Source organism: Schistocerca gregaria, chromosome 6 (assembly GCF_023897955.1).
Source record: "Schistocerca gregaria isolate iqSchGreg1 chromosome 6, iqSchGreg1.2, whole genome shotgun sequence".
NCBI lineage: Eukaryota > Metazoa > Arthropoda > Insecta > Orthoptera > Acrididae > Schistocerca > Schistocerca gregaria.
Window position 1 is genome coordinate 268896436 of NC_064925.1, and position 12747 is coordinate 268909182.

A 12747-nucleotide genomic window follows, 5' to 3' on the forward strand; every position below is an offset into this window, starting at 1 on the left:
AAAAAATGTCCCGACTGACTGATCAATCATAGAACAGCCCAAATCGCTAAGGCTAGACACCTGAAATTTGGAGAGATGTCGATCTGGTACTGTAGCCATCGCTTAAGAAGGGATTTTTTGAAATTCCACCCCTAAAGGAATGAAAACGGGATGAAAAGTTTTTTGAAAATATGTCGTTGTAAAGGCAATTTTGAACCTAGAACTACGAAAATTGGTATTTTGTCACTCGGTCGGAAATAAAAAATACGTGTTTCAGCATTTCTGGAAATTCAACCCCTAAGAAGTAAAGTTATGGTTGAAATTTCTTTTAAAAATAAATCGTTACTAAATAACTATTATAGAAATTTTAAAGGTACAGATGTGAAAATTGAAATTGGACTTTTAGGTTGGAAAGAAAAAGTATACGTGTCTGAGTTTTTTTCGTAATTCACCCTCTAGGGATGTAAAATACGGGATGATAAGTTTTATGAAAATATTTCCTATGAAGTCATATTTAAGGGTGGATAGCTCAGATGGTAAGGCACTTGCCTGCGAAAGGCAAATGTCCCGAGTTCGAATCGCGGTCCGGCACACAGTTTTAATCTGCCAGGGAGTTTCACATCAGCGCACACTCCGCTGCAGAGTGAAAATCTCACTCTCTAAACATCCCCCAGGCTGTGGCTAAGCCACGTCTCCGCAATATTCTTTCTTCTAGGAGTGCTAGTTCTGCAAGGTTCGCAGGAGAGCTTCTGTGAAGTTTGGAAAGTAGGAGACGAGGTACTGGCGGAATTAAGGCTGTGAGGACGGGGTGTGAGTCGTGCTTGGTTAGCTCAGTCGGTAGAGCACTTGCCCCCGAAAGGCAAAGATTTCGAGTTCGAGTCTCGGTAGGGCACACAGTTTTAATCTGCTAGGAAGTTTTGAATCTATGAAAGTTTGTATTTTGCAACTTGGTTAGAAAACAAATACGTGTTTCAGTGTTTTAGGAAATTCAACCCCTACAGGGGTGAAATAGGGGATGAAAGTTTAAATTACAATATTTCGTTATGTTAAATTTTTTTAAAGCTACGTCTATTTAAAAATGGCATTTCACTTCGTTAGGAATAGGGGATGATTGTGTCTATGGAAGTAACACCAGAAGAAGTAGGATTACGAAAGACCTCCGACTCCAGTTACGAGACCGGTTTTTGGTCAGAAGCATATTCAGAAAAGACCATGCCTCTGTGGCCTTAACGAGAGTGAAGAGTCTATAAAGTGTTGAATTTGTGAACTATGTCAAAGACAGAAATTTAACTATGACAATTCGGCTTTGTCACAGTTCTATGGAAAAAGAAACGGATCTTTCATATATTAATTTTTCAGTAGGCCTAATATATACTTATAAAAATATGTTTGTTGTAATTATTAAGCAAACCAAACATTACTGATGACATCTTACATACCATGTTTAAATGCGCTTGCATTCATAGGTAAATTAGTTTGAGATGGCCATGTACACTGTTTCTAGATCGTTGATTTGTACATGAGCAATGTATGTAAGAATATAAAAATTCAATTAAATTTGTTTAAAAAAGGTGCTAATCTTAGACGAAGAATTGCTTTATTAAATTTTAATACTCTGTCTGCAGCTTAGTTTGTCTAGACTAGATAGGCTGTTTGCACAATATGTGCATTTACACATGAGCGATGGGCGTAACAACATACAAATTCGATAAAAAAAAATAAAGACTTTGCAGACCACACAGTCTAGGCGAGCGAAGCAGCGAGCCATAAGCTAGTAAAATGTGTAAGTTCGAATGATACCAGCCTTTATCATTTGCTGGTAAATTGTCTAACTTTTACTCCAGCTATCAACGAATTATGTAGCAAAATAGTGCTTCGCCTGCATGCAGCTTAAGGGATTGCTTCTGCAGTATGGTGATCAGCCAGTCATCTTTGTTTTGAGGAGAACTGTGAATTACGCCATACATCTCCCTCACCTTAACTTGTGACTTTTTCCACTGTTTTTCAGAGACATCGATAACTCTCCATCTTATTGTACAAACATTTATGTATGTCTGAGTGATCGTAACAACGATTTTCCAGTAACTGGGATATGTGCTACATGTGGGGCCAGAATAATGCTGCATCACCTCTATTTACGGGCAAACATCGAAAAACTAGTAGACTTCATAATCATAGCTAATATATTGCAAGAACGTTCTCTTTCATAAATGTTCGCTATAAATGCTGCTTGTGCACACTATACGAACAGGGATGGCGAGGTCCCATACTCCGAGGAGCTTAGGCGGCGATGCGGGAGACCCACACCTCTGTACTAGGCGAAGTCATAGCGCAGGTGGTTTGCCATTTCCTCTCTCCGATCATTACGGAGATGAATGATGATGATGAAGACGACACAACAACATCCAGTCATATCGAGGCACGAAAACTCCCTGACCCGCCGAGAATTGAGCCCGTGACCCCGTGCGCTACCGCAAGACCACGAGCTGTCGATTTCTTTCCCATTCGGGTAACTCCTTCGTCGTACGTTCTTTTATAGCGTATTACGGTGACAGGGGGAGCACTAGACTCCGGTATTGGATATCCCGAGTTCAGTTGTAGTCTTGGGGGGAGAGGGGGGAGGGGGGGATTTCCCTCGTTCCAGTCCCTCCAGGACAGGCCAAGATCACGTATCGTACAGCCTTTACGGAGCCTTCCATAACCACCAGCGGCGCAAGCCCGCCCCACATAACACCACCCCAAGACAGCAGGGAACCTCCACGTTGCTGCATTCTCTGGACGGTGTGTCTAAGGCGTTCAGCCTCACCGGGTTGCGTCCAAACATGTCTCGAACCATTATCTGGTTGAAGGCACATGCGAAGCTCATCAGTGAAGAGAACGTGATGCCAATCGTGAGCGGTCCATTCGGCATGTTGTTGGGCCCATCCGTACCGCGCTACATAGTGTCTTGGTTGCAAAGGTGGACCTCGCCACGGATGTCGGGAGTGAAGTTGCGCATCCTGCAGCCTATTGTGCACAGTTTGAGTCGTTACACTACGTCCCGTGGCTGCACGAAAAGCATTATTCAACATGATGTTGTTGCTGTCAGGGTTCCTCCGAGCCATAATCCGTAGGCAGTGGTGATCCAGTGCAGTAGTAGCGCTCGGACGGTCTGAGCGAGGGATGTCATCGACAGTTTCTATCTGTATCTCCACCATGGCCGAAAAATATAGCTTTGGTTCACTCCGAGACTCCTGTACACTTCCTTTGTTGAGAGCATTTCCTGGCACAAAGTAACAATGCGGACGCGATCGAATCTCGGTACTGATCGTGTGGGCGTGGTTGAAATACCGACAACACGAGCCGTGTACCTCCTTCCTGGTGGAATGACTGGAACTGATCGGTTGTCGGACGCCCTTTGTCTAATAGGCGCTGCTTTTGCATGGTTGTTTACATCTTTCGCTGGGTTTAGTGACGTCTCTGAACACTCAAAGGGACTGTGTCTGTGATACAATATCCACAGTCCACGTCTGTCTTCAGAAGTTCTGGGAACTGGGGTCCGACCGATAATGCAACCATATCGGCAGCATATTGTCGAGGCACTTATCATGGACGACAATTCGCGCCCTCATCCTACACATCTTGTGAAAGACTTCCTTCAGGATAACGACATCGTTCGATTAGAGTGGCCAGGGCTGTTTAAGGACGACGTGACCCACAAACCACTCTGAGGGATCTACGCCGAATCGCCGTTGAGGAGTGTGACAATATGGACCAACAGTGGCTTGATGAACTTGTGGATAGTATGGCACGACGAATACAGGCGTGCTTCACTGCAAGAGGACGTGATACTGGGTATTAGAGGTATCGGTGTGTACAGCAGTCGGGACCACCACATCTGGAGGTCTCTCTGTTTGGTGGTACAACATGGAATGTGTGGTTTTCATGAGCAATAAAAAGGGCGGAAAAGATGTTTATGTTGATTTTCTGTAGAGGTTCCGGAACTCTCGGAACCGAGGTGATGCAAAACTTTTTTTGATGTGTGTACTTTAACAACAACATTATTATAACTTTGAATACCTTGCCCTGAAGTGTGATTCCCTGTGCTTTGGTGTATTATTTCGTAAGTATTTAGTCACTGTCGACATGCTGAGTGCCGCATCTGAAGTGCCCGCTGCCACGCCAGGATGGAGTCGGCCGCCGGCCATGCAGAGGCGCGCAGCAGCAGCAGCGAGCTGGAGCTGCTCCAGTGGCTGCTGCACTGGTCGGGCACGATGCGGCACCCGCGGGCCGGCCCCTGGGCGGGTCGCTCCTTCTACCTGCTGAACGCTGTCGCGTCGGCGGCCATCGTGCTCTTCCTCTGCTCGCAGGGGGTCGCCATCTGGAGGGAGGGCACGCGCGACCTGGACCGCTTCACGCTCATGCTCTCCACCTTCAACACTATCGCCACGTGGCTCTTCCGCCTCGGCCACATAGCCGTCCACGAGCATCAATTCCACTACCTCTCTCTCCAAGTACGTACCCAGTTTCACTGTAAAGACAATGCACATAGCCAGTGGTTCGAGTGGATATGACAAGAGTCTCCGCATCCGCACATGCCTTACCCGCAAGTTGGCAGTGAAGAGATTTTTAGACACTGCCTTTTCGCAAGAGCTCGATTTTTACTTCAGAGTTGTTTGCCCTTTGCCGGCCGGAGTGCCGAGCGGTTCTAGGCGCTACAGTCTGGAACCGCGCGATCGCTACGGTCGCAGGTTCGAATCCTGCGTCGGGGACGGATATGTGTGATGCCCTTAGGTTAGTTAGGTTTAAGTAGTTCCAAGTTCTAGGGGACTGATGACCTCAGAAGTTAAGACCCATAGTGCTCAGAGCCATTTGAACCAATTTTTGTTTGCCATTTATCCAGCGACACTACATGTCTGAATCGAAGAAAGACGAAAGTAATGAGAAGTAGCAGAGATGAGAACAGCGAGAAACTTAACATCATAACTGGTGATCACGAAGTAGATGAAGTTAAGGAATTCTGCTTCCTAGACAGCAAAAGAACCCATGACGGACAGAGCAAAGAGGACATAAAAAGCAGACTACCACTGGAAAAAAGGGCATTCCCGCCCAAGCGAAGTCTATTAGTAGCAAACGTAAGTCTTAACTCTAGGAAGAAATTTCTGAGAATGCACGTTTGCAGCACAGCATTTTATGAAAGTGAGACATGGACTGAGGGAAAAACGGAAGAGAATAGAAGCATTTGAGATATGATGCTATAGAAGAATGTTGAAGATTAGGGAAGAAATGATGGGTTCTGCGAAGATTGTAGGGGGAAAGGATAAGTGAAAAACACTGAAAAGATGGGACAGGTTAATGTGACATCTGTTGAGACATCAAGAAATAACTTCCATGGTACTAGAGTCAGCTGCAGAGGGTAAAAACTATAGAGGAAGACAGATACTGAGAAGCATGCAATAAATAATTGACGACGTAGGTCATGAATGATGACTACTGTCACTTGTACAGATTCCCGTTTAGCTCTTCTTGGCGGTGACTGTAGACTATTCATAAGACACTCACTGAAACCAGGTCCTATGCAACTGCAGTGTCCTTTAAGTAACAGCTGAATGGAGGTGTTTAGGCAACGTGGAAGCGTAACATAGTTCCTACTGTGTGTGTCGTCTCTGGAATGCGAATTTACCTATTTTACTCCTGGAGATACTAAAAGATATCAGATAGATTATATAATGGTAAGACAGAGATTTAGGAACCAGGTTTTAAATTGTAATACATTTCCAGGGGCAGATGTTGACTCTGACCACAATCTATTGGTTATGAACTGTAGATTAAAACTGAAGAAACTGCAAAAAGGTGGGAAATTAAGGAGATGGGACCTGGATAAACTTAAAGAACCAGAGGTTGTACAGAGTTTCAGGGAGAGCATAAGGGAACAATTGACAGGAATGGGGGAACGAAATACAGTAGAAGAAGAATGGGTAGCATTGACGTATGAAATAGTGAAGGCAGCAGAGGATCAAGTAGGTAAAAAGACGAAGTCTAGTAGGAACCCCTGGGTAACAGAAGAAATATTCAATTTAATTGATGAAAGGAGAAAATATAAAAATGCAGTAAATGAAGAAGGCAAAAAGGAATACAAACGTCTCAAAAATGAGATCTACAGGAAGTGCAAAGTGGCTAAGCAGAGATGGCTAGAGGACAAATGTAAGGATGTAGAGGCTTATCTTACTAGGGGTAAAATAGATACTGCTTACAGGAAAATTAAAGAGACTTGGAGAAAAGAGAACCACTTGCATCAGTATTAAGAGCTTTGATGGAAACCCAGTTCTAAGCAAAGAAGGGAAAGCGGAAAGGTGGAAGGAGTATGTAGAGGGTCTATACAAGGGCGATGTACTTGAGGACAATATTATGGAAATGGAAGAGGATGTAGATGAAGATGAAATGGGAGATACGATACTGCGTATAGAGTTTGACAGAACACTGAAAGACCTGAGTCGAAACAAGGCCCCCGGAGTAGACAACCTTCCATTGGAGCTACGGACGGCCTTGGGAGAGCCGGTCCTGACAAAACTCTACCATCTGGTGAGCAAGATGTATGAGACAGGCGAAATACCCTCAGACTTTAAGAAGAATATAATAATTCCCATCCCAAAGAAAGCAGGTGTTGACAGGTGTACAAATTACCGAACAATCAGTTTAATAAGTCACAGCTGCAAAGTACTAACGCGAATTTTTTACAGACGGATGGAAAAACTAGTAGAAGCCGACCTCGGGGAAGATCATTTTGGATTCCGTAGAAATGTTGGAACACGTGAGGCAATACTGTCCCTACGACTTACCTTAGAAGTTAGATTACGGAAGGGCAAACCTACGTTTCTAGCATTTGTAGACTTAGAGAAAGCTTTGGACAATGTTGAATCGAATACTCTCTTTCAAATTCTGAAGGCAGCAGGGGTAAAATACAGGGAGCGAAAGGCTATTTACAATTTGTACAGAAACCAGATGGCAGTTATATGAGTCGAGGGACATGAAAGGGAAGCAGTGGTTGGGAAGGGAATGAGACAGGGTTGTAGCCTCTCCCCGATGTTATTCAATCTGTATATTGAGCAAGCACTAAAGGAAACAAAAGAAAAGTTAGGAGTAGGTATTAAAATCCATGGAGAAGAAATAAAAACTTTGATGTTCGCTGATGACATTGTAATCCTGTCAGAGACAGCAAAGGACTTGGAAGAGCAGCTGAACGGAATGGACAGTGTCTTGAAAGGAGGATATGAACATCAACAGAAGCAAAACGAGGATAATGGAATGTAGTCGAATTAAGTCGGGTGATGCTGAGGGATTTAGATTAGGAAATGAGACACTTAAAGTAGTAAAGGAGTTTTGTTATTTGGGGAGCAAAATAACTGACGATGGTTGAAGTAGAGAGGATATAAAATGTAGACTGGCAATGGCAAGGAAAGCGTTTGTGAAGAAGAAAAATTTGTTAACATCGAGTATAGATTTAAATGTCAGGAAGTCATTTCTGAAAGTATTTGTGTGGAGTGTAGCCATGTATGGAAGTGAAACATCGACGATAAATAGTTTAGACAAGAAGAGAATAGAAGCTTTCGAAATGTGGTGCTACAGAAGAATGCTGAAGATTAGATGCGTAGATCACATAACTAATGAGGAGGTATTGAATAGTATTGGGGAGAAGAGGAGCTTGTGGCACAACTTGACTAGAAGAAGGGATTGGTTGGTAGGACATGTTCTGAGGCATCAAGGGATCACCAATTTAGTACTTGAGGGCAGTGTGGAGGGTACAAATCGTAGAGGGAGACCAAAGGATGAATACACTAAGCAGATTCAGAAGGATGTAGGCTGCAGTAGGTACTGGGAGATGAAGAAGCTTGCACAGGATAGAATAGCATGGAGAGCTGAATCAAACCAGTCTCAGGACTGAGGACCACAACAACAACAACTCCTGAGTCGCAGTCGGCTCAGCGCTTTTGTATGTGGGGTGTGTCCCATATGTTCTGGAGGACAAAGCACTGCCAATATGGGTTTGGGTCGATTACCAGTCCGTTATCACTTCGGACATACAATACATGGTGTGGGGAGGGAAGTGCCCTGTGGCTTTCCTCAGCTCCAAACTGCTCAGGTGTTTGACAGTTCTGGTACTAGATGGGGCTAACGTGTCTAAGCAGCAGGCAAAGTATCTTATCTGGCCGATCTGCTGCATCTATATTATCCACGGCTATTTCTTATAGCAGATCTTTATTTTTGGCTTCATTTGCCCGATTAAGTTTTAATCCTGCTCCATAGAACCCAGTTAAAATAACTACAGAATTTTTATTTTCTGGGGTTTCAGTGTTCATTCCAGGGAGGATCGGAAAGTACGCACAATAATTTTTTTCATCCCCTGGTACTGTAGCTGGAATGTTGAAATTTCACGACAACATAGTTTGAACTTTGCGCTAAAGAGGGTGTTTTGTTTTCTTTGAAACTCTAGCGAGAGTAGCGTGAACTACAGAACAAACATGGCGCCCATGTTACTTTCGTCAGTTTGTGAAGAGCAGCAAAGTGCAGTTCGATACTTGTGATTAAAACGGCTTAAAATGAGTGAAATTCACAGGGACTTGCGGGGACAGGTGTTTGGACAGTAATGATGTCTCCAGCAGTGTGTACTCTTCAGAGAGGGTCATGTGAACCTTAATGACGCCCCACGCTCCACGCGGCTGGTACCAACTGCAAACATGCAGTATGTCGGATCCATTGAGGGAGGAATTTTGAACGAGTTTCCAGCTGCTAACTTTATTGCAACAGTTCAACACTTCCTATGGTGCGGTGTATGATACTGATAGTGACATGTTGAAATTCGTAAAGTTAGTAGTCACTGGGCGCCTAAGGACCTGACAGACAATCACAAGGGTCAACGTATGATGAAAGCTTGGATCACTTAACATGTTACGCCGCAGAAGGGTATGACTTTCTGAATGGAATCGTGACTGGTGATGAGTCGTGGGTGTATCACTACACTCTCGAAACTAAGCAGGCCTCTATGGAGCGGAAACATGCTGGGTCCTCAGTATGACAAAAATTCAAAGTGACTCGGTCTGCTGTGAAAGTGGTTTTCACAATGTTCCAGGAAGTGCATGGCTTGTTTTTGGTGGGCTTTGGTGAATATGGGCCACTGTGAGAGCTGCGGCCTACATTAAAAATTTGGCTACGTTGCATTATGTCCTTCGTGATGTTTGTCACAAACGCCACAACATATTGCTCATGAAGTCAAACTTCATCGTCACATTCTCCTTTTAATGAGAAAAATCACCAAATTAGGGTGGGAGGTGCTCCAGCTCTCGCAAAATTGGACTTTCACCTGTTGCCTCCCATGAAGAACTTCCTGGCTGGACAATACTTTGCGACAGATGCGAAAGTGAAATCAATCAGTCTGCAGATGGCTATACTCCAACCAAACGGACTATATCGAAGAGAACATTTCAAACTGGTACCAAAATGGGAGAAATATGTTGAGAACTATGGTAACTATGTAGAAAAGTAGGTAAAATATATAAGTTCATCTGTGATTTTGGTACCTATTAATCTTTTTGGTAGTAAAATTAATGTGTGCTACTTCCTGATGTTCCCTTGTATTTCACCTCCCCCCAATACTATTCTTCATATGTTAAATTTAAGCACCATTATTTTCAATAGCAAACGTTATCCGATTTCAGCACCGCTGTCTCGTTACAGAAACCACTATAAAGCTCTGAAATATGTATCACATTTTATTTAACAGTCTTCTTCAATTTTGGCCACAGGCGCTACATCATGCATCACACTTTTGTTTCTGGTTACAACTTTGCTACATGTTATTAACTGCTTTTGCGACTGTCAAACTGAAAGGTAATGGTGTAAATGATAACGCTAATTGAAGGAATTATGGGTGATATACATACGATGATTTTACCCTTTCTTAGCATATCTGTGCATCAAAGAACAGAAGCACTCGTTTGGCAGATAACATAATATGTAAAATGCTGAACATGAACTTAATAATAGGTGCAACAGAAGGCAAATGGGGATATATTTACATTACAGAGACATGTCGACGTTGAAGTTTTTTGACACGAAAGATGTGCTCAGATTTGACAAAAACATAGCAGGGATGCACCTGTGATATTTTTGAAATTCTCTGTCAGAGCTCTCTCTTGATTTTAGATGGCAGCTGTGATATTTTTGAAAGTCTCTATGAGAGCTCTCGTGATTTTAGGAGATTGTGGTTAGTCTAAATTAGGATGGCTGGACGGGTATTGAATCTCACTTATTCCCCATGACAGTCCACTGTCTTAATCACTGCAGTATCCCTCTCAATAAAAATCTTTCTCCGTAGTCATCTTGTATTATAATAGAGGATCGTTGGTATAATTAATGGAGGGGGTGTATTTGTGTACAATCAGTAGGTTACTTGCAGTTAGTGGACAGAATTTAATTTTGCAGCATTAGATGCTGGAATATGCCAGACAAAACGAAACAAATGTCATCAAGCAAGTCATGTTCAATATATATATAGTGGGATATATGGTGGACAGACCATTACTGAAGAGAACCTGCGCGCCTGGCATAATTGCCAAAAGTGTGGCCCATCCCTTATCAAAAGGAGGACCATTCTTCATTTTTCTGCATATTTAATATATTTTAAATGTGTAAATAGCTATAACATAAATGAAGCGCAACGAGACTGACTGAGATTTGATACAAGAATTGTATAAGTTAAACTGTGATCAGCAAAGAATGTTTAAGATTTTCATTGCTTTGTAACATTTGTCAGAGTTTCATTCGCACCAGAATAAAAGAAAATACCTAATGAATAAGGAAGCCCTACTTTCAGTGGTCTTACGACATCATATGCCTGAGCAATGTGGCCTATGACCATTGGCATAACATGTTTTTGCTAAACAAGTGTTCAACATAAATGAGCAGAGCATGATTGTCTATAACCACAACGACTAACGACTCCCCCAATATTATTAATCAGTCACAAAGGGTTCTCTCGAGTCCTTTTTTCCTGCACACGTCAGATTTCACCAACTGAAACTTGGGAGCTGCAAAAGGACTGGCTGATGGGGCGAGTTAAATGCACGTGCCTTTCACTTCTTTTTCGTATTTGCTCCAGCGTCATGTCACGTTCAGTCTTCAGACGACAGAAATTGGCAAAATCAGAAGCCTTTGGACAAATATAATGTCTGTTTTAGCACCCGCTCACCAACCTGTGACATTATATGGGTGCGCACAAAAAGAATGCAGGTTACCTCTATAGTGGAAACCAGCGTGAGGCAGCTTGAATCAGCGTGGAAAATATCCCTTTGTTATCACAGAATGGAACTGGTTGGCATCTCCTATTGGCGCAGGCCTCTCGCCTGCTGACGAGCCAGAATGTACGAGACATTCTTTGCCACTTTCGCCGCACCCGTTAACGTCGTGCTGCACTGAAAGAGGCGGGTCGCTTACCCTATAATTTTTGTCAAATGATTTTACAGAAAGTCAGCTTCTTGGTGAAGTTCCCAACATCTCGATAAGGGTAATTCTGATTGTGATGTTTGCATTTCAGTAAGACATTGCGCAAAATTTGAGAAGTTTGCAATAAGAAAAGGGGCCCCGTGATTATTCGTCGGGTACATATTACATTATATGTTTCTGCATAAGAAATTTAGCTATCATACTGGATTTTTTTTCATGGGAGGAGGTCTCTACCTCCAGTCTCGAGAAAATGGATATTCTGTAGCGCCTTCACTTCCGATCGCAAATGCGAAAGAATGAAATATTCATAACGTTCCTCATATCACCTAAACTGGGCGAGATTTTATTTATTTAATCGTGTCTGAGCTACATCTGTAATTAATTAATAAGCTATATATCCTAGATCACAAATACAAGTAAATGATAGTTATACATTCATATATACATTCATGATCTTCACATATTGTAAGTCGTCATTATTGTCTAAAGCAAGGCTCATATCTTTGTCCAGTGTTCGGCACACTTCATTGCAGCGTCGTTGGCCAACCACAGGTCTTGGAAAGTACATGGGGCCAGCAAAGATGGACAGGTCAGCAGGTGTGTCATGGTTTGTTTTCCTCCACATTGGCAGGGCTCTTCTTCTGCGTATCCCCACTTGATCAGGTTATCCTGTGATCTTCCCATTTGACATCTAAGTCTATTTAGGCTCTTCCAGACTCTCCATTCCAATTGTGATCCAGCAGGAAGTTTTTCTTTAATGTTCCAACTTTTCAGACTGCCTTTATCCAATTTCTGTTTCCACATTGATTCTCTAGTTGTAGACTGACTTTCGGTTAGTGGATGTTCAACTTTTATGAAGTCTTTCCTAGATTTAAGTCTTGCCTCCACTGGCTGATGTGCTTACAGGGTGTGTTTTCTATCTTCGCACTGCCTGCTTCGTTCGGCCATCGCCAACGTTTGCCGTCTGATCTGTGGGAGGGCTATTCCAGAACACATATAAAGGAGATCACGGTTTGTAGGCCTCAGGCATCCCGTGATTAATCGACATGAGTCATTCAGTGCTGCGTCTAGCTTCTGAGCATGTGTCGACCCTCTCCATACGGGGCATGCATATTCAGCTGGAGCAAAGCACAATGCCAGGGATGATGCACGTAGAATTTCAGGGTTTGCTCCCCAGTGTGAGTTGGTAAGTTTACGGATTATGCCGTTCCGTGTGTTGACTTTTGCTCTAGTTTTTTCTATGTGTTTCTTGTAAGACAATGTTCGATCTAACGTGACTCCAAGATAAAC

General features: G+C 43.0%; 1 protein-coding gene across 1 annotated transcript in view; it reads left to right on the forward strand.

Annotated features, from left to right (window-relative positions):
- Positions 1 to 12747, forward strand: part of LOC126278824 (odorant receptor Or2-like) — a 96324-nt gene that overhangs the window by 7750 nt on the left and 75827 nt on the right. The window contains exon 2 of the mRNA XM_049979099.1: positions 4145 to 4472. Coding sequence (XP_049835056.1) covers positions 4145 to 4472 — 328 coding nt within the window. The remainder of the gene's footprint in view (positions 1 to 4144; positions 4473 to 12747) is intronic.